The sequence below is a fragment of the Periophthalmus magnuspinnatus genome, chromosome 22 (genome assembly GCF_009829125.3).
Source record: "Periophthalmus magnuspinnatus isolate fPerMag1 chromosome 22, fPerMag1.2.pri, whole genome shotgun sequence".
Taxonomy (NCBI): domain Eukaryota; kingdom Metazoa; phylum Chordata; class Actinopteri; order Gobiiformes; family Gobiidae; genus Periophthalmus; species Periophthalmus magnuspinnatus.
In genome coordinates, this window is record NC_047147.1 from 18,518,455 (window position 1) to 18,541,698 (window position 23,244).

Sequence of the window (23,244 nt, forward strand, 5' to 3'; positions counted from 1 at the left end):
AATTTTCATACAATTCATTTGTTTTTTTTAATACATTTTTAAACATGGGTTCTGGGTTGGTTTTTTTTTTGTTCTTTTTCTTTTGGTTTTTTGGTCTTAGATTATACATAATAGATAGATAAGATAGATAATAGATATTCCTGTATTACGCAAAATTGACTCTTGTGAGCGTCAAGCAATGTTATAATGTTGCTACCTGCAGTTGTGTTTTGTTTCATTCACACATGTTTGAGTAACTCTTTATTATCAATCTGTCTACATCTCCAAAGCTCAAAATGCTCTGCTCCACCTCGTGATGTCATGAAGTGGTAGCTTTCAAGTTATCAGATACTCTTTATCTTTTGTTTAGTAGAGATTAGCAATTCCAGATCTGAAATCATCCAAATTATTCTAGTGAAGGAAGGCATTTAAAAACACATCAGAGCACTTCCTGTATTACCACATGATGACATCACAAGGTGGAACCGAGTGTTTTTGAGAGAAGAACTCAGCCTAAATACGCAGGTTTGTTTGTGTGTTGAACATGTGTGAATGTTTGTGATGAGGAAACGACATTATAACGCTGATGTTGATATGTTGTCAACTGCTTGTCGCCATGGAGATCAGACACAGACACAGACACGCTTAATGCCCTTCTGTGGAATATGCAGAAGTTTCTAGAAACTTCTATCGCAGTAGTCTACAGCGCAGTGTTGACAAAAGTTACAAAGGCGCCTTGTCTGAATGTGCCTCGTCATCCCAAATGCAAATCGAGTCGCACCACGTGTTTCCTCGACCGCGAGAATCCACTGCGCGCGCCTTTACGCACGTTATATAACCCCAGTTTCAGTTTGAGGAATGCCCGCGCTTTGATCCGCGTGCGTCTCCTTCCACGCGCCTCACGCACTGTTTGCCCGTGACTCCGGCGTTGCTGTGTCATGCTGGACGAGTAGAGATCCTTCCCTCCCTCCCTCCTTCTTTGTGCTGCCCTTTGCGCCTGCGACACAACCTCAGCCTCTGCGACGCACCGCTCACCTCTGACAGATTCACTTGTGGACAGGACGCACGGGACCTTTACGTAGACGCATACAGGCCATAGGTGAGTACATGTAACACTGACATTTCACGTTTGGAACCGCCCAAAGATACAGATGGCACATGACAGCGCGCTATGGCACACTGTTGCACACTTTACGCATTGGAAACGGTTCTGCTTACGCGTAAAAACGTTGGCAGTTTAAACCGGACGTGGCATTTCCTACATTTGCAACAAGGAAAAAAAAAAAGTTGATGGGGAATTGAAAGTTTGCAGTTGTCCGGTGGTAAAGCTAAAGTGACTCCAGGGCAGGGCGTGTGGTTGTGGTCTGGAACTGTCATCTTACTCATCGCGTAAAGTTAAGTCCTTCCAGCTAGACGCGCCGTGGAGATGGGTTGATTTCGAATACTAGTGTTGTGAATCAGCAGCAGGCAGCTCCCCCCGTGAGTCAAACCTTCCAGGAGTAGACCTATTTGATAAGCAGGGAGCAAAAGGTTAGAAGAGATGAAGAATTTAGCTTATTTGGCACATCCATTACTCTGGTTGGTTCATTCAGCCATAAATCAATACAAAGTGTAAAGATAATAACATGTCCTCTCTGCTAAGAACAAAATATCTTGTCCTGTTATATAAAGTCTTGTTGTACCAGTTTAGACCTCTACAAACATGTTCTGAAATGCATGAGTTTCTTGTAGTGTTTTTTCAGTTCATATTTTAGTCAAATGTTAGTTGGACCAAAAGTTCATCAGGTTGTTTATTGTCTGCTGCTGTCTAGACTGTACTAAGAGCAGCTGGTTACTACTACTACTGCTTTAACTAGGTACTTTGAGTCTGTTACATAATGTTATACTGACATTTCAAACTCAATATTCACACTAAGGAATCGACTTGATACTCAGTACTGATTCCGATGCCACGATGATAATAAAAACACAATTTATTTAGACAATAGAGAGTGATTTTCAGCATTAAATTGTAGTACTTTCTTTTATATTTCAATGTGGCCTTATATCTGTGTAATCCCCTAGTCTATGTGTCTTATACTTGTTCTGATACAGCGCAAGATCATCCTAAAACTATTCAGGAAAGGTCCATTTCTGTCCTGTGATACCTGCTCAAATAAGTATCTAGTTTTGATGCTAGTTTTAATATCGATCAGTATCTGAATCTCAATATGACCTTCTGTTACCTTTTTGGTTACTGCCAGTCTCACACACTTTGATTTATATGCCTAAATAACTGTCATACTTTTGGTGCAGCAGTGCGTAGCAGAGAGATTGACCATGATCCTTTGCAGCTTTTCAGGGCTGCTAATACGGGGGAATTATTGTTATTAGATTATCAACCTATAAATGGTAGTGTCTTTTAGCTCTGGCTCACATTCTTTAGTATTTTTCATGATAAGTCTGGTCATGTGTCCAGCTTTAGTTTTGCCTGCAAGATAAGCCCCTGATTTGTGTGTGTGTGTGTGTGTCCCACTGTGGGGACTAAAATCCGTACACACACTCACATTATGGTGACCTACCTGCCTTATGGGGACAAAAATCAGGTTCCCATGACGTCATATTTTATTATTAGGTCAACAATATGGTGTAAAGTTCAGTTCAGGGTTAAATTAGTTAAGTTTAGGGTTTAGGTTAAGGTTAGGAAAGTAGTGACCAGAAATGAAATGAATGTCAGTGTAATGTACTCAAAAGCATGACAATCCAACATCAGCGCCTGTGTGTGTGTGTGTGTGTGTGTGTATTTTCTACCATACATAGATATCAAAATCCAAACAATGTGATCTCTTTGTCAGTTTTTGTTTCAGTTGGATAAGCCCAAAGTTTTTAACCAAAACATAAATTCATAAATCATTGACTGTCATTTCCCATGAATTCTGGCCTGCCCTAATGTTCCAGTCATGGCAGTTCATGCAGAGGTAAAGGAACTGAAAACTTATTATGCTGGCTAATTACTACGGCAACTGCTACTGCTGTCTCTTCTACTAATATGATAATGTCCTTAAACCCAAAACATTACACGTATGGTGCTACTACTATTACTATTACTCCTGCTACAACTACTGCTCAAACCACTATAGGTTCATCATTGTCATATCTTGATTTTATTTGTGTATGTTACTCTTCTCATCCCTAACTTGTACTACTGCTACTAGTACTATTACTACTACTACTACTACTACTAGTACTACTGTTACTGCTGCCTCTACTTACTAATACTATGATACTGTTCTTAAATTAGAATTAAAGCCAAAACATTGCATGGCTATGTGTGCTACCTACTACTGCTACTACTGCCAACTATTACTTTTACTACATCTACTACTACAACTACCGCTGCTACTACTACTCCAACCTATGAAAATGTGTCTTCTACTTGTGTCTATCTAGAATATTTAGATCTCTTCTGTTCCATCCAGTAGATTGTAGCAGGAAGGGCATCTGGCGTAATGTGATTGTGTCGTCTCTAGGCTTTACCTTTTCCAACTGCCTGCCATGTGATTCTTGACCTTTGACCCCTGTCAGCAGCATTATGGGTGAGTTTCCAAAGTCCTGTTCCAACAATGCAAAAGTGTGCGTCGTGGCAACCCTGCATTTAAAGATCCCATAATATGTTCTGAGTTTTGAATCATGTTTTGTTTCATTCGCACGAGCAGGCTCTGTCTTGAGAGCTCATAATGCTCTGTCCCACTGCGTGATGTCATCATGTGGTAACCCAGTTTCTACAGTCCATAGAACATACTGGATTCCAATTGCATTCACTCTGCAACCAGCAAATGTTTTTAACATTATTTTAGCTGGTAAACTCATTGCGTCAACTGGTTTGTACAGTTTGCTGTAAAGTCATTGCTTGGCTTGGATTTAGTTTTCCATACACTTTTTTCAGGTCCTGTGCCTGATTTATTTCCAGGTATTTGAGTAAAATTAGTCTTGCCCTAGTGCAGATGTATTGTATAAGCAGCTCCTGAGGTCACAATAAGTCAGCTGTCTCCTGCCTGTATCAAATTAGAAAGCATTTTATAGTCTGGTAATCGGGAAGTGTGCGGTTACCCTGCTAGTTGTTAACCTTTATGGCAATAGGCCATTCTGAGAGTTGTGAAAAGAGCTCATCTGTAAATAATTAGGATGCTCAGAATGCATAAGGTAACTGAGGAATAACTTTGGACCACTGAAAACTGTATAAAAAACAGGTATTATGCCTTTTCAGTTTTACTGCATGATATATCAGGTCTTCTAACGTGGGTGTGAATACTGTCAAACTGAATAATCCATAAAATCAGTTGTTTAAAATGTAACTGATGACTGACTGCATCTATTGTCCAGGCCATACTCCAGTCTGCAGTAGGCTGTCAATGCTTAACCCTGCCCTATCTGATCATTTCAACACATACTATTGGTACGTGCACAGGGACATGCCATATTAACATGAGGAACAATTACTTATTTAAAGCCCTATTCGGATATTCAAGTATTGGGCTCTAGACTGGAGGGATCTAATACTATCCAAGTCTTATGGCATGATTTGATTACAGCTCTAACATATAATTCATTCTGTGTTTGTTTTCTGTCTCTCTCTCAGTTGTGGTCACATGATAATTTATGTATCGACTCATTCAAAATATGCTAGGTAGAGCAATGGTTCGCTAATCTACAGTATTTTTCTTATTATCACGCATATAGTAACATTTGGTTTCATCCTGCTTTTGTGCTGTGTCATTCATTTCAATATGATCCAGTTTACTTCAAAATGTGTTATTGTGACAGATATAGGCTCTAACTAACCTAAATATTCTTTCACTGATGATTAGTTACTACAAAACCTTGAAACACATCTGCATCTCCACAAACCTGATTCAGACGTGGCTTGGAGTGGAGAGTGTCATTCTGCTTGTTGCCATAGAAATTTTATACAATACATCTGTACAAGGCAAGACAAATTGTACTCCAATACATGGTTCTTTTTATGCAGATTTTTGTTGTAATCCTAGACTGTATATATAAACAGGAAGTGAGCCTGGGCGCGCTTCCGGCTCCATCGACTCTGGCTCCAATTCACTTTCTATTGAAAATCTGCCGCCCCTCTTTCTGTAACTGCTGCTGTCAGACTCATCAGCTTGATCTTAAAACGTTCGTATTAACCCGCTCTACATGATCCTGACGTCACACTCACTTAGTCGAGTTCTTTATAGTGTCTATGGTTGTGACATCGCAAGTTCATGGGCCTAGTCACTAATAGAAATGACCAGGTTCCACATTTGTACCTTTACATTTTGGATATTTTATTGGAAAGTACAGTGTTATATGGGGTAAACTGGCTGCTGCCCCCATCTGGGATTACGACATCATCAACATTAATTGTCTTGGTGTTTCGTGATGTATTACGAATATAAAGTACAGAAACAAGTAAGAGTGCTCGGGCCTTGACTTCAGAGCGTGGGTTACATTGACGACAGCAGTAATAGTAACGATGATAATAACTATAGTAACATTTACCACCAGCATACAAGTGTGTGAGGAAAATTAGAAGCGGCACGTGACCTTTCACCTATTTAATTACGTTTTTGTTTACAAGAGAGACCGCAATACAGTTTGATATTAGGTCATAAATATAATTGAGTGAGACATGAGCGTGATGGACACAGCAGGAGTACATGTGCTCAGATGGGGATTGAACCAGCCACCGTGCGGTCTGATGCTACAATAATGACCATTACCATATGTTGTACAAGCAGCTCTTTTAGTCAAAATAAGTCAGCTGTGTACTGCCTGCATCTAACTGTAAAGCGTTTTATTGTCAGTAATGAGGAAGGAAGTGTGTGTTCGCATGCTAGTTCATGTATAAAGGAAGTATAAAGATAAGAGTGCTTAAATCATGATAAAATTCAAATTGTTATCTAACGTCAAAGATCATGGTGATATCATTTTTTATTGTCCACCCAGAGATCCGTTAGGGTTATGACGTGCAGGGATTATTTAGGTGATAATGCTTTTTTTAGACGCAAAAAATTTAAATATAATCCAAACAGTGTGGTCAGAAGTATCAAAAATCAGATACTAATTAATACTAAAACTAATATCGAAACTAGATACTCGTTTGAACAGGTGTCAATACTAAAAAAGTCACATTTATAGGACAGAAGTGAACCTTTCCTGAATATCTTTAGTATGATCTTGAGCTGTATCAGAACAAGTATACACCTATGGAACCTACCTGGATAACTGAGGGATTACACAGATACAAGGCCACAGAGTAATATAAAAGAAAGTACTACCATTTAATCTTGTCTATTGTCTAAGTAAAGTTTATTATTATAGTGGTATCGCAATCGGTATTGAGTATCGAGCCTATTCCTTAGTATCAAAATTGATTGAAATTGAGAACACTACTCCAAAAAAGTTTACCTAAATGTGCAGTTTTTATCCGGTTGTTTATTTCACATTGACTTTACTGCTTTACCATTTGGAAAGTTTGATTTCGTAACCGGGTCGCATGAGGAACGACGTGAATGAAAGTGAAATAAGTATTTTCACTGCAGCTTATTTATGATGTTTAAGAATTGAGATGTTTTTTCTAACACTAAAATTTCATATTGTGACATCCCTAATGACATGACAAACACAGAATTGTTACTAGTTCTAGTTTTTCCCTCATTTTGACCTGACAGGCCCTCGCACGCTCACTCGTCCAGTCTTATGAGGCTGTTTGGACACTACAACTGAACTGACCACAATTACTATGCAACTTCCCAAAACTTCACTAAAACAGCTAACACAAGTGTATTACTAGAGATTTCACAATGTCCATTTTTAGTGTTGCAATTTATTTTACGAGGAAATGCGGTGATTTTCAGAATTACTATCTGAATTACAAGGTTTGCGTGATAATTGCTACTCCTGGCTAGTACATTGCATTATCTAAAAGCACTGTACCTGTCTTAAACATGAAAAAAATACTTACTTTTAATACTTTAATACTTTCCTTAACTTACAGCATTGCAAGCATCCTAATTATTCACCATGATGAGTTTATAAGCACTTTTCGCAACTAGAGACCAGACCTGACAATAATTGATTTACATTTCCAGACAGCTATAATCATGATGAACTGATTTAAAAATATTTTCTATAGGATTATTATTGATGATGACGTGATTAGCGGTTGTGTTTTGTTTCTATGGTATGAAGCTGACGTTAGCAGGACTTTAGCCTCCAGCTCTTCTCTCTCACTGCTTTGTGAAATTCTGACTCAATATTCAAACTTTAACAATAGAAACCTGGCCCTGTGTCAAGCGCTCGGGTCAGGCTGCTACACTGGAAACAACAGCTCAACTGGATGATTAAAAACTACTAGTCCCTGTACCTTTTTCCAGGGTATTTAAGCAAAATGTGTCTTGCTCCAGTCAACATATATTGTAAAAGAAGCTCTTGAAAATAAGACTGCTGTGTACTGTCTGCATCTAATTATAAAGGCAAGGCAAGTTTATTTGTACAACACAATTCTTACACAAAGTCATTCATATGTGCTTTACAGAATAAGAAAGACATTAAAATCACAATACAACTAATCAAAACATAAGTAATCACAAACAATCATCATAAAATCTGTTGTGGGTTATTTTTAGAACGTAACCCCCGCGATAAATGAGGGACCACTGTACAAGTAAAATACTGACTGTGAGCTGTCACAAAAGACAGTTTGAATTTTTCCAGTATTGTTACGTCAAAGGTAGAGACCCTGTGCAGTTTATAAGTCCAAGAATCATTGCTTTTCTGCCATCTAATCGCGTTCATCAATACTGAGTGCTTTGATCCTGGAAAAAAAACATTGATTTTTAAAAAGTTCTTTTCGTGACAGGCTTAGTCACTGGTAGCCAATCACAGATGAGCATTGGTTTGTCCTTACCAAAACAAATATGGCTGCTTACAAGTCAAAAAAGAAAGGACAAAAATATCAGAGTGGACTGAGAAACACTGGTCTCTGAAGGTTGTGAAAAGTGTGTAAATGTGTGTAATGCATGTATTTCAACGTGTTTTTGAGCAATATAAACGCAAGCATTTCAAGGCAAAGTGTAATACCAGAGTGTCAAATCTTCCTGACAAAGCAAAAACATCTCTGTGATGCAAACAGCCAGCGAACCTCCCCACCCGAGAAGTTACATAGTCCCTGAGTGATCATGTTTTTCGACCAAATAATGTTGACATCAATACGTCAATCTACAAGTAAAATACTCACTGTGACTTAGCTTAAAAGAATGATCCTGTTTAACCCCAACATTTCAACATTCTTCTGGTTAAAGTAATTTGCTGAACTGGTTTTGGTGTTGCCATAAATGATGTGATGAAAGCAGGGAGCGGCGTTTACAGCTTTAAACCAACAATATAAAAGTGCTTATAAGGAAATAGGGATCTATCTCTGCTAATGTCAACAAAGTACAAATTTTTAGCCACAATGACTTTGCAAATACATTTAGAGTTAATAGTCATGACAAGGCTTTGTTTGAATGGCTATAAAAAGTGGTGTGTGTTTCTTGTGTGAGATTCTGCAGGTAGGCAAACAACATTATTAAACAGGACAGAACAGGGCTTTGGGCTTTTGTTTGCCAAATCAATTAAAGGTGTACTATGTAACCAGCCATCTGTTTGTCTCCATGGAGATATTATTGCTTTACCTGGAATCTTCCTCAGTATGGCATAAAACACTTAACTATTTCTATGGAGCACAGACTGTATAAAAAAGTGGACTAAGTGAGCGTGACGTTACCCATAGCGTTTGGCTCCAGTCACATGAAGCTCATCGAGGCTAGAGCAATCACGATAACAACTTTTGAAGCACAACATATTGCTATAGGTTTCAATATTATTGTTTATCTATATTATCTATATTTACTTTAACAATATATCAGACTTCAAAATGTGTTATCGTGACTGGTCTACATAAAGATAGACCGATATATTGGGCTGATATTTGCACCTTTTAAGCGTGTTTACCTGGTGCCTTCAATCTCCAGCACAGACTGATATTTTGTTTGAGGTAAAAAAGACTATGTGTGTGTAGTAAATTTTAATTATATTATTTAAAATATATAAAATAGTCTAAATCAGCCCTATATATATCAGCCCAAAAAATATCGGCAGAGTTTATCGGCCATTAGTTTCTCAGGATCTAAACAATCGGTATCAGGATCAGCCACGAAAAAACCCAGTGATGCATTCAACTCTCTACAGTTCAAATCTTGGCGTATTACAACAACAACAACAAAAAAATCTCCCCAGTTTTGCAAAGAAAAATTAGCCACTTTAAATATTGAGTGCAAAAATATATTGTTCCAGCTTTCATGTATTGAAACATAAGTCGATGTAGTGATTATTATGACAGGCCTATACTGTAGTTAAGTTGAATTTTTGAACTACATGAGTTAGGTTGAATATCTTGTTGACTATTCCAGGAAAAGTAGTAATATCTCCAGCATTACAAGCCCTTATATAAGCACTTACAAACATGCACATACAGGTGGACTTCAGCCTGGTGATTTGTACGCAGTCATACTCACTTTTCCCCGCCCGGCGAGATACTTCTAGATAATCATCCTGTCACAATAAACACTAACATCGACTTATCATTCAATACATGATGGATGGAACTGTTATTTTTGGAGGTCAGTATTTATTGTGGGGACTTTTTCTTTGTAATAGTGGGAAACATTTTGTTGCTTTTGGTATTTTTTCTGAAGATTTGACCTGTAGAGGGCTACATTTTGTCTTATAAAAACTACATTTTGTCTTATAAAAATACATATTACAGACTTTCTGTGGGGCCTCTCCCTGCCCTGGGCTTTGGGTAAACAGTACCCTTTACCCTCCTCCTCCAGTCCGACGCCCCTGACTGTACCTGATTTTTAGTGTCTTAAAACTTGAAAAACAGAACAAATTTCTTTTTAAACATCTTGAAGTGGTCCAAAGTTATTCCTCATTTTACTTTATGCATTCTGAGCATCCTAATTATTCACCACAAAGTGTCTATAAGAGCTTTTTATAACTTTCAGAGACTAGAGTGACTAGAGTTTTGGCATCATAGGAAAGCTAACAACTAACAACTAGCATGCTAAGGCACACTTTGTGATTATCAAATCATAAAATGCTTCATAATCAGATGCAGACAGCACAGAGCTATTTTGATGGCCACTTGTACAATATATCTGTAATGGGGCAGGACAACTTTAGGAGTAGTAGTAGAAGCAGTAGTATAGGGGGAGAAGAAATATTCAGGGTCGGCCTAGTAGTGGTAGAAGTACTGATGGTAGCAGTAGATTTGTTGTAGTAGCAGAAGTAGTCAATCCCTATATTGCAGTATTTCTCGAACTGTGGTACGTGCACTGCTGGTGGTACACGAGCTCCTTCAGATGGTACACATGGACAGCTCTTCAGTTTGTGGGTTTGCCTAAATTAGAGTTTGTTTTATCCACGTTTTTGTCCTCCTTTCCTCCTTGGATAATTTCTTGTTTAGAACTGGAGTAGAAATGTTGTTGTCCACTTTTTGACCTGGTTTAGCCCTGAAGCCAAATCTTTTCTTTGGTGGTACTATTACTTGATGTGAAACGTTTGAGTGCCACTACTATATTGCATTACTGAAACATACTTGCCAGGGCCTGTACACCAAAGTTTATTGCATCTTGCTAAATTGTCTTTCCTGTTTAACTAAAAATATCAAAATGGAGGTTCTTCTGTCTTATGTTCCAGAGACGATTGGCTTCAAAGGACATGCGCCCACACTGGACACATATTCAAACAGACTTTTGGACAGACTGTGGAGAACTTTTGGCATTGGGATTAGAAGCCCCCTCCTTCTGCCTATGTTGACATTAACTCTTTGGAGATGTGGTCTGCCATGTCGGAACTCGTTTGTACGGATAACAAACTTTTATTACTTGGTTCTTCGACAGATTTCCAATGCATTTCTGAAATAAACCAGGACCATAGAACCTCTGTCAGCTGTGAACTGCTCTTACTACCAGGCAGCTGAGGCTAAAGTTGATATTTTATAAGTGAAGTAAAAGTACTATATAGTATTTGGTGGAATTGCTACTCAAAGTACACAGTTTGGTGGTTAGGTCTAGTAAACTTGCCATTCAACTAACAAAAAAAACATCTGAATGTCTACTGTGTCAACATGAAGCTTAGATGTAGTAGTAGTAGTAGTAGTACACAGTAGTAGTAAGTTGCTATAACTTAAGTATTCAAACAGTTAACTTAATATAACTGACTAAATGTAACTCTCCACTGCCTACCTCTTCTGTTGTAAATTATAAAAAATACATAGTATGGCCACTAGGAAGTTTTTTGAGTTTTCATCAAAGCCATGCCCAAACCGGTGCCGTTGGACATAGGTGGATACGTGAGGTGTCTTGGAGCTGCAGAAAGACTTTTTGGACAGAGTTTGCACAGTATTTACCCAGAATGCATTGCCCCAAGAGGAAGAAGCGTCCGTCCTGCGAGTCCGACTTCTCTGCTATCGTGGTGCCTTCCATGCATGGGTCTGGGTACCTGGACTACACTGTGGAGAACCATGCCTCCAAATGTCTGAGCGTAATGGACCAGCTCAGAAGACAGGAGGCGCTGTGTGACTTGGTGCTGCATGTGGCATACAAAGACACTGTTGTGGATTTTAAGGTAAGCAAATAACAATAAGAGCACTTTAAGACAGTGGTTCTCAAACTGCGGGATGTGTAACACTAGTGATACACAAACCCCTGCTGAGGTCCTATATTGTTCCAGTTGTTTAATTTTGATGTCTCTGTGTTTTTTATACAGCGTGACACCTGTGAAACGAAGGGGCTCATCAGTTGAATTTATTTAAATATGGTTTCCTTATTTAATATGGTTTCCTTGTTTACTTTATTTAAATATGGTTTCCTTGTAACTACATTTGTTTTGATACAGATGGACCATGCTTGTCCCTGATTGGCTTATCCACCTGTCAATCACGCCCATCTGAACTCACATCTTGATAAAGTATTGGAGAAATGTGTCCTGGATATTTTTATCTTCCACTGTAGCAATGGCAGAGCCCTATTTTTGGGATCCAGAATATACACTTCTCTGAAAAACATTGCAGATTTGTGCAGTATCAATGAGCAAAGCACTAAACTCTGAGGTGCGAAAATGTTTATTTTTTTCCAAAATGACAGGTGACCAATGAGCTCCTTTGTTTCACATGCATCATTAAATTCAAATGATTGCATGTTTATGTTTGGTTTTGGCTTGAGATGCGATGAGGGAGTGGTGCCTAGACTGATGTCCCTCTGTATAAAAACAGATGGTAGTACTTGGTATAAAAGGTTTGAGAACCACTGCTACAAAAATAATAACAAATGTACACATAAGCATTTTGTCTTGTGTATTTGAAGGTGCATAAGGTGGTGCTAGCGTCCTGCAGCTCGTACTTCAGAGCCATGTTTACCAGTCACTTCAGAGAGTTTGCTGCATCAGAGGTGACCCTTCGTGACGTCTGCCCCCAGGTGGTGGGGAGACTCATCGACTTCGCCTACACCACCCGCATCACCGTGGGGGAGAAGTGCGTGCTGCATGTGCTCCTGGGGGCTATGAGGTAATACTTACACTTTCTTAAATGTAGATAAACTATGTCACATCCTGTTTGTCTGCACTAATCAAATTTGAGATTTGTCAATTTCTAGTTATTGATTTGAATTCAAAGGTCTACAGTCAGACTTTGGAGGAAAATGTTAATGTTACTATTTTTTCGGTTAAGGACAATGATTTGAAGAACACATGCACATTTCTGACTTGGCTTTTAAAAATGTTATAATATTGTTTCCTTTTCAAACTCGCCTGGAGTTGTAATTTGCTTCATTCATACTTGATGTTGAATGAGTCTTTGATCAGATTCTAATATGGGGAGCACCCGAGCTGAAAAATAATGTCTGCTTTTATACATGATCATTATTTTTTTTATATATATATATATATATATATATATATATATATATATATATATATATATATATATATATATATATATATATATATATATATATATATATAATTTTTTCAGACAAAAATTCTGAAATTACAAGCAGAGGTTCTCAAGAGCACGTTTAAAGGACAAAAATACAAATATTGCATACATATGTGTTCTTTAAATTCTATATTGCTCATGATTGGGAAATTAATATTGAAAGATTATTAGTGTTTAATTGGAAAAAATTAAAATGTTATAAAAAATTTCAGATGATTGACCAGTACAAGAGAAAAAAAGTCCTTTTTTGTCTTATCACCCAGCTGTATTGTGTGTCAGTGGTGTGTTGTGTGTGCAGGTACCAGGTTGAGGACGTGGCCAAAGCGTGCTGTGACTTCCTCACCAAGCACCTGGAGCCGTCCAACGTGATCGGCATCGCACGCTTTGCAGACGAGATCGGCTGCACAGAGCTGCTGCAGAGGAGCCGCAAGTACATCAACACTCATTTCTGCGAGGTACTTGAAAGTATACAGCTGTATTAAGTATGGATGTGGTGTCTGTGTATATAGTGTATAATACATATGGAAAAGCAAGGGAAGATTCGATGGCTGTTTCATTTCATGTCCATGTGATTTGTTGATCTTCAGATATTTTATATTGTAGTGTTGATTTCTTCTGAACACAAGGGCTACTGTAGGCCATAACCCACTCACTGGAGCCAGTCTCCATAAGCAGACTGGTAACTGACAAGTAGAACCTTTACGTCAAGTTGTCGTCATAGCAACCAAGTGTGACATCATTTTTAAATTTAATGTTTTAGAGCTGATTTTGTGCCAAATCAGACCAAATCAGGCTCAAAATCAGGCTCCAAACTCTCTGTCGTGCAGCGGGCCTTATTTGACTCTACCGTGCAGAACAAACAGTGTAATCTTACATGAGTATTACCGTACCTTGCATAACTCATAGCTGTGGTTTTATCACAATGTAAATGTATAACCTGACTGTGTGCCCTGTGTGCCCAGGTGACTAAAGAGGAGGAGTTCCTGAGTCTGTCCCACTGTCAGCTGTTGGAGCTTATCAGCCACGAGAGCCTCAAGGTGCTCTGTGAGTCAGAGGTGGGGACACAAAACTAAACTAGCTTGTAGCTAAATCTAGCACGGAACATCTTTTCTCTTGAGATTAATGTTTTCTGTGCACTGTCCTTGTTTTAAATAAATAAAATACATAACTAGCACCCTGTATCTAACCATATGCGTGTGTGTTTCAGGTGTACAAAGCATGCACAGACTGGGTGCGCCATGACATGGAGGTGCGCTCTCAGTACCTCCACGCTCTCCTCAACGCAATGCACATCTATGCACTGCCCCCCAAGTTCCTCAAGAACCAGCTGCAGTCCTGCCCCATCCTCAGCAAGGTAAAAACATCAACTGTACTGTGGGAGACAACAATTAGACCTGTCACAATGCCAAATTTTGAAGTGTGATATGTTGCTGATGTAAATATAGATGAGATAGATAATACTGAACCTGAACCATAAAACAGAACCATCACTCAAAAAGTAATCTTAAAGTACAATATTGCAAAAATAAATAAATAAATAACAGAATGCAACAATTAAATCTATTCAGAAGTTCATAATTCAGCTCAAATCTCATTGCACTACAGAAAAATAACAAAACTTTTCCCACTAGTCTGTCCAAGGAAAAAATACCCACGATAAATACTGTAGTGTACTGGTGTAAGGTTTCTTCTGGATGTTTATTTTCTGAACACGAGGACTACTGTAGGCTGTAACCCACACCAAAACAAGAGCAAAACAACAGCAGTCTCAACTCACTAGAGCCAGTCTCCAAAACAGACCAGTCATTGACCAATACAGCCTCTACACTCGTCGGCATAGCAACCAAGTGTCACATACAAAAGCAGTTACACAACACAGGAGCAGTTACAAGAACAACAAAAGGTATCAACCCTGAACTAAACGTGTCAGATTATTACAATATTAACACCTAAAAAGTATTGTTCCATCTGTCATGTATTGAACGATGAGTCCATGTAGTATTTTTAGTATTTCTACTGACAGGCCTAAAACAGTCACTCCAAATCTGATCAAAACTGTCTGTCACCTTTTTAGGCCAACTCTTGTAAAGACTTCCTGTCAAAGATCTTCCAGGACATGACCCTGCGCAGAGTGCCCCCTCCTCCGCTGAGAGGCTGTCAGCTCATCTACGTGGCTGGAGGGTACAATGGCCGGTAGGCTCTGCCTACATCTTACCTTTATACATATTAACACATATATACTACATATGTATTTTCAAGCTCAAACTAGAACAGTCTGAAGACGCCTGAACACGCATCTCTTTATGTTAATTTCATCCCTTAAATAATTTCACCGTTTTGCTGAGGGGATGACTTAAATCATTACTAAAAGTACAGATTTTTTTCATGCTTATAAAGGTGCACTGTGTAACTTTTCTGGAGGGTACTGCTCGTCTATTTATGTAGCATTTATTTTAATTTCATGAATACTTTGAAAATCATGCATTCTTACTTTAAGCAAGGTTTCGACTAACAGATCTGACCTATAACTTGACCTGGTTACACCACGTACTTGTCTCCATGGAGATAGACATGTTTAATGCTATACTTTGCATCTCCATGGACACAAGCAGCTGGCAGACCATCCACCAAAAAAGTGACATAATGCGCCTTTAAATTGGGAGGTAAGGTTTAGTGCTGCTGTAGTTTAATGGTGATATATCGAAATTGGGTTACACTCCCTTGTCTCTGTGCTCAGCTACAGGCAGCAGTCCTTGTCCACTCTGGAGGCCTATGACCCCAGGAGGAACTTGTGGATCCCTCTGGCCGACATGGGAGCGCCCTGCAGCGGCCTGGGAGCCTGCACCCTCTTCGGACTGCTCTACACCGTCAGTTTACAACTACATCATTGCTTCATTCATACATGTTTGAGTTATAGATTTTGTAGTCTTGTACATCTGGTTTACTTACACATTGTTGTATTTTAGTTTACTATTTTTTACAACATTTTGTAACCAAATTGTATGCAAAGTATTTTCCAAAAGAACTATGCAGCCTGTGCTCTTACTGGTTTAAAAAAGCTATTATAATCCCTAAACCTATGAACCCCTGAACCTATGTTGCCAGTGCGTTGTCCTGTTAATAGAGGACACATTCTCAGTATATGGACAATGAATATCTGAGCTGCACTAACACTGATTCATGATTGGCTGCAAGTGCTGGGGTTTAGGTAGTGAGAATTCAAATCAGAGAGGCATTTTAGGTTCAAACCAACTGGATTTCAGCTTTGAAAGTGGCAACCGACATGAAAGACTCATGTGAGGCTTATTCTGCTTTCTGATTGGATAATCGCATTGATCCAAAATGCCAAATTTTAGCATAAATAACATGGCTATGAAGCCCAATGTTTTTGTAATTAAGAATAAACCAGCAGAGCAGTTGTTATTAGTGAGAGCTATATTTGACTTGAACATGTTTACCTTGTATTTGGGGACACAGTTAGGTCCTGTTTTTGAATTTGAAAATCTAAATCTTACATACATATTTTTATATTTTATAAAGTGAGATCTGTTTTCTGGGACAAATAAAGGTTCACTTATTTAAACATTCATATTAAGTACATCCTCATACATGAAGCTCCTCTGTGTTTCTAAAGTCAAGCTCCATCACCAATGTTGTGCTGGTTATTTCCATGCTCAATTTTTTTTGTTTTGTTTTTTTATTTTCCTAATTTTAGTTACAAAATGCTTTCTTTTTCATTGCATCAGTTATTTTCTGTAAACAGGACCTTCCAAAATCAAGGTGTACAAAGTAGTTTGAAAGGAATGAATACATGAATGTGAATAATTTGTCGTCTCTTTGGTGATTTTCAGGTGGGTGGGAGGAACCTGTCTCTTCAGAATAACGCGGAGTCCAGTGCGTTGTGTTGCTATAACCCCATGACCAATCAGTGGAGGCCGCGCGAGCCCCTGAACATGCCCAGGAACAGGGTGGGTGTGGCCGAGTTGGATGGGTGCATCTACGCTGTGGGGGGGGCCCATGGTTCCACACACCACAGCACAGTGGAGAGGTGAGAGGCGTTTTACTGTTTTCAAACTGTACCATCGTGATACAGAAGATCTATGGTATATGTTTATTCAAGTGGGACTATACACCACAACCACAGTTCAAATAGAGCTGCTGAACTATGAAGTACCTGGAGGACCAAAGAGGAGAGTGAGGGGGAGGAGGGGCGGGGTCTGGACATATGAGGAGCAGTGTGATTAGTCTAACAGGCATCAGCACTTCAGACTCCGAATCAGAAACACCTGGCTGTAATCAGGGCAGTCCTGTGTGGTGTCACGTAGTACTTGAAATTGCAGAGGCCACTGGAGGCAGCACACACCCAGTTTTTGACAGTTTTTAATCAGAAAGTTGCAAATTTACCTAGCCTGCAGTAACATTGCCACAGCTAGGAACATACAATACTATATAGAGGATGCTAGACACTATATATACAGTAGCAAAGAAAAGTTGATTTAGTGTTTAGTTTAAAGGGGACTTACTGTGCATTATTAACTTATGATCCTTTAATCGTGTTCTGACACTGTTCCCTCATCATTGGCTTACTCAGAGCAGTATAGAGTAATTCATGTTTGTTTAAGTAATCCCGTATTGTCTTGTATTTGAGAGAGTCCTGTACTTACTCGCAGTTATTTTGAAAATTCAGACTGTGGGTCTGCTCACTGTTGTCCTGCTTTGTCCCGTGTCTCAACTCTTAATCTGCCCTGTCATTGTTGATAAGAAATGGTTCTCAGTGGATTTGCCAAGTTAAATAAAGGTTACATAACTGTGCTGGTTAGAAAGTTGCAGGTCCAGTAAAACATGTTGTATCCTAGATTTTATGTTGTTAGCTTCAGCTCATCTGTAACATATTTAATACGCTTTTTAAGAATAATTTCACACACCCAGTAAAAGCCTGTTTAATACATTGTAGTTACCATTAGATATCGGCTCACTGTTCATTTATTGAAGCTGCATCAAATGGCATCATGAGAGTTGTACTGGTTAGTCAGGGAAGAGTAGCATGTGTATTCTCTCTATATATGTTTAATTTAATGTGTAATTATTCATCCACCATCGTCCTAAACAGTCTGAGAAGCTTTTGAGTTTGCTCTCCCTCGTTGAATTTTTGCCTTATCCTCAAACCCATACATGTGACATTTCCAGGTGGGACCCAGAGACCAACCGCTGGACCTATGTGAGCTCCATGACGGTGGCCCGTCTGGGGGCAGGGGTCACAAGCTGTGGGGGGGCTCTCTACGTGGTGGGGGGCTTCGATGGGCAGAACCGATGGAACAGTGCGGAGAAGTACCAGCCTGACGCCAATGCCTGGATACAGCTAGCTCCAATGAGCACAGTGCGCAGCGGGCTGGGTAAGTCTGCCTGTACTTAGGATTCACAGTCCAAAATTTAAGAATGTTCAAATGTCTGACAGAAAGAAGAGCCAATATTCAGAGGTGGGTAGAGTAGGTACGGTTACTTCAAAATAACAAGAATAATAATATCAAAATAACTCAATTTTGATACTAAGGAATAGACTCAATACTCAATACCGATTCTGATACCACAATGCTAATAAAACACTCTTTCTTTAGACAATATAATGTGTTTTTCAATATTAAATGATAGTACTTTCTTGTATAATACCATGGCATATACTAGTCTATGTGATCTTATACAAAACGTTAAATAATACACAAAATCTGATATTTTCCGAGGACAGAATATTTGAGATTTTTAGTCATTCCGGATCCAAACCAGGTTGAACAGGACTATTCCAGATTGTATATAGTAACACAGGCCTACTACACCATGACTAAAGTAGTTCTTAAAGAAAGTAGCTCCCAACAAGCACAAAAACATGAATAAGATTAACTCACTTTTTTCATTTAGACTTCAGATCGATGAAAAGTAGGATTATGTTCAGAGAGCACGTTTGTTTTCCACAGCTTTCAGAATTTTGGCATCACAGTAAAGCTAACTTACAACAGCATGCTAACAACGCTGTTCCTGTTTTGCCGCAAATAAAAACTATAATTAGATGCAATAAGCAGACATTTTCATTTTCACCCTAAGAGTGTTTTTTACAAGAAAAACAGATTTTACTTGTGAAAAAATCAGGTACAGCCCTTTAATATTATGAAAAGACACTGAAATATGAAGAGCTAAACTAATACAAGAATCCCATGTATTTAAAAACATCTCTGAAGAGTCTTAACTATAGATACATATATTTTTTCATGGTTCCACTTTCTTTCCCCTCCCTGTGCATTGTAGGCCTGGTGTGCATCGGCTCTTATCTCTATGCCGTTGGAGGCTATGACGGGCTCCGGCAGCTGTCGTCAGTGGAGCGGTACCACATCGGCAGGAACGTGTGGGAGTCCCGGGCCCCCATGGAGCACAGCCGCAGTGCCCATGGAGTCACTGTGCACTCCGGATGCATCTATGTCTTTGGTCAGTCTGACACCGTGTTTTCCTGGTTTAAGTCCGGTTCATAAACTCATTACATTGATTACATAGCTTTTCCGCATTTAATTTAGCAGATTATATGTTTTTTTAGACAGCTGATCAACCAAAACAAAATATCGACCTGTTCTGGAGATTTAAGACTGATAGCCGATATGCTCAAAACTACAACTCTACTAGGCTTTAGCAGGATTTAGCTGGAGGATTTGACCTCTTGTGCATGTTTTGGGTTGATGGGGAAACGTAAGTGCCCAGAGAAAACCCACCCAGACACACAGAGAAACATGCAAACATGAAACATAACCAGGGCATCGAACCCAGAACCTTCTTGCTGTGTGAGTGCTAGCTCCTCTGCCACTGTGTCACCTGAAAATGCTGGTTTTCTCCTTGTGATGTCATGACAGAGTAATCTAAGAAGTAGAATTTAACTCAGACTTCCTACTTTAAGATGTATCTCAACTCTGAAGCTAGCAGCTATTGTTTTAAACCTCATTTGAACTGCTTTAATATCCAGACAGATCGCTCAGGACAAGTCTTAGCTTAACGCCCTCTGCTGACAACATTGACGTTTTTATGTTTAGAGCTAAATTACTGTTATGTTTTTCTCACATAATATTTTAAACTGTAAAACTTATTAAAATGTAGTTCAAAAACTTTTTCAGTCATGACAGTGTGGTTATAGGGTATCTGTACTTTGGTGCAGGTGGCTTCAACCAGAGCGGCTTCCTGTCCAGTGTGGAGTGCTACTGCCCGGACCGCAATGAGTGGACCACGGTCACACAGATGTCCATGGGCCGCAGCGGGATGGGCGTGGCCGTTACCATGGAGCCCTGCCCCGGGAGCTTGCCTGAGCTGGAGGAGGAGCAGGAGGAAGGGGGAGCAGCCAGGTAGCACTCAGCCACCACCAGAGGGAGACTATGAGCCGCTTCTGTCATCTGCTGTAAAGGACAAGGACTATAGTTTGGTTAGGTTGTGTTTGAGAATTTGATGTCAACATTTCAGATGGACGGCATGGGTTAAATTAATGTAACTTTTATTTATTGTTCTTATTTGGAAATTTCCTCTTCTGCATTTGACCCATCTTTTGACGTTGCACCTGAAAAGTGGGCAGGTACCTTTCTCAAGATGTTTATGTACGTTAATAGATTACGTTCACGTTCTAAAATTTGATGATGCTATAATTTCAGATGGAGGACAGGGGCCTAATGATACGTTGCAGTGACATCATGCTGGGGGCGTTCTGCCTCTATGCTTATGGTGGTTTGTTCAGCAGTTACCATAGTGACAGAACACACACATTAGCAAACACTGCCAAAAACGTTTTAAGGAAGAAGAGAAAAAAAACCAACAAAACATTTTCAGGAACCTGTGAACAATATGAGCGTTCCTGTTCGGTGTCTGACTGTCAATAAAAAAAGGCAAGAGAGACTAACTGAAAAACTGTTGGCTAATACTAGCTAGCTTGTGACAAATTTTACGTGAGAGAGACTTGTTTAACAGCACAAATCAGCTCACCTGTTGTAATTCCAGCCAAGTCAGTTCTGTGTGGCCAGATTGTGTTAAAACAAAACTCAGATTAAAGTCTGACTTGAGTAACAGAGCTTCAGACAGGGCAGTGCCTCCAGTTAGCTTCACCTCCCAGGGAATGTTGATGACATCAGCTCCAAAGTATCACATATGACCTTACAGGAGATTTACTGTTTTTTTAAAGAAGTATACAAAGTTATGAAAACATGCCATGTTAATCTTATGGGTTTTAGGCCATTCAAATGACAACAATCACATCTTTGGGGTTTGAAAAATGGCACTACTTCCTGAAGATATTGTGGAAAAAAAAAACTTTTGTTCATTCACGCTAACAGAGAAGACGTCAAACTTTTTTGTTTCATATGAATAGGCCCAGTAATTACACAGATATTAACCATAAACCAGTTAACACATCTGTAATCTGACAGTTACACAGCAAATTCCACCAGAGAATCATGATCCGTCTCCAGCTCAGGTTAAACTACAGGGATTCAAGAATGTTGTGATGCCACGTGAACGCAGTATATTGTTAGGAGTACCTCGCTGGAGGATTTTCCTATTAGGAAAATTGGAGGACCCGGAGGAGACTCAAATACGGGAAGAAATGGTCTGGGAATAGAACCAGGAATCTTCTTGCTGTTGGCGAATGTGCTGCTTGTGCCATCATATATCCAAATGTGTTTTTAAGGATTACGTCTACAAACTCGTCTCACTTATTGTACAAAATACAATTACATAATAATTCAAGGTAATATAATTAAAATAGTAATTATAGTAGTAGTATAGTAATTATAAAGGTACACTGTGTAACTCTTCTGGTAGAAGGTCACATGTTGTTTTTTTAAAATGCTAATAGCTGATATATTGGTCTGTCTGTATTTTTTAAGCGGCAGTATTAGTATTGAGCTTTCTACCACGTTATAACATTTTTCCCTCATGAAAAACTTGCCTGAAGAGTTTTTACATGTCATCCATGCATGTTTTAGTAATTTAGTGATCTCTCCCGAGCCCTATTCGAACCCTCCTTACGGTTAGCGGTAAGATTCTCTACAAGGCTCCGCCCACAAGATTCTGTGCATGCTCCCACATGACAATTTTCCATAAACATATAAATACATAAACACAAAACTGTACAAAGTAACTTCACAAACCTGATGTGATGCGCAGTAGTTTCATTAGTGGGATGCAGTTGATTATGTTATGATATTGCTCTGAAGGGGGAGTGACGTAGCACAGAGAGCAAAGCAAAAACTTATACTTACTGCGTTGTTTTTGGCAAATATTTTCAAAACAATAACAGGTATCCTCTCTTTAAGGTATTTTTAGCAATAATTAAATAAATACTACATAGATACGTTGAATGCCTTACTGTGGAATATTCGAGTCAACACAATCTCCATGGAGACAGCAGATGGAGTGGCCGCCACCAGAAAAGCTACACAGTACACTTTTAAAAACAAAACATGACTCTGCCTTAAAATGTTGACATCACATGACATTTTGGTGTATCATTTTTCAGCTGTTTTCAATAGACGTGATCTTGAATACGTGGGTACTTAACGCACAAACTGACCTATGAACCACAGTGTTGCAAGAAGCCAAAATGATGCTATATTTGACTTTTTAATTGTAAAGTAATTTAATTTGTAAAAAAAAACAAACGATATATACATATTAAGTGTGATTTTGTAATTATCTTTTTGTATTGTGCGTCTACCTCTGCTCGGATCAGATTTCGTATGGTCTGTCGCGTTTTCACTCACTTTTGTAATTATTGTAAAGTGATTTGTACAAATAAATGTGATTGAACTGAAGTGGAATCATGATTTCATACCTTACTATTAACATTGTGAGTTCTGAGAAGTTCTAAACAATATGGTAAAGGTTTGTATTGATATTGATATGTATGTCTATGGTAAATAGACTCAAGAAAAATACAAAATGGCTTTAAACAACACATTTTCAGGAGCCTGTGATCAGTACGAGCATTCATGGTTCTGTTTAAGTGTTAGATGTTCAACAAAAAGGTGAAAGTGACAAAATGAACAACTGTTTGGTATTGCTAGCTAGTTTGGGACTATAATGTTATGTAAGAGGCTCAGTTCTTGTATTGCCAGTTAAGTCAGTTCTTCAGATTGAAGCATAACTTGAAAAAAAAAACAAACAAAAAAACAGCTTTA

The 23,244-nt window shown here is 38.9% G+C and overlaps 1 protein-coding gene across 2 annotated transcripts; it reads left to right on the forward strand.

Moving 5' to 3' along the window:
- Positions 1-850: 850 nt before the first annotated feature.
- On the forward strand, positions 851-22,878 carry keap1a (kelch-like ECH-associated protein 1a). Of its 2 annotated transcripts, none has more exons than XM_033988542.2 (12): positions 851-1,078; positions 10,756-11,685; positions 12,423-12,622; positions 13,350-13,506; positions 14,014-14,106; positions 14,259-14,405; positions 15,126-15,232; positions 15,789-15,918; positions 16,903-17,099; positions 18,239-18,444; positions 19,349-19,525; positions 20,241-22,878. In XM_033988542.2, the coding sequence occupies exons 2-12, from the start codon at positions 11,473-11,475 to the stop codon at positions 20,426-20,428; spliced, it is 1,815 nt and encodes a 604-aa protein (XP_033844433.1). In that variant the 5' UTR covers positions 851-1,078; positions 10,756-11,472; the 3' UTR covers positions 20,429-22,878. The 2 variants fall into 2 exon arrangements, with proteins under 2 accessions (XP_033844433.1, XP_033844432.1); XM_033988541.2 differs by having other exon boundaries at positions 852-1,078; positions 15,126-15,244.
- The last annotated feature ends 366 nt before the right edge of the window (positions 22,879-23,244 follow it).

Excerpts from the sequence above, each read along its gene's own strand:
- keap1a (XM_033988541.2), top strand. The coding sequence starts at position 11,473 with ATGCATTGCCCCAAGAGGAAGAAGCGTCCGTCCTGCGAGTCCGACTTC. Across the intron at positions 14,406-15,125 it reads CCTGCCCCATCCTCAGCAAG|GCCAACTCTTGTAAAGACTT; the intron begins GTAAAAACATCA and ends TCACCTTTTTAG. Across the intron at positions 15,245-15,788 it reads GCTGGAGGGTACAATGGCCG|CTACAGGCAGCAGTCCTTGT; the intron begins GTAGGCTCTGCC and ends CTCTGTGCTCAG.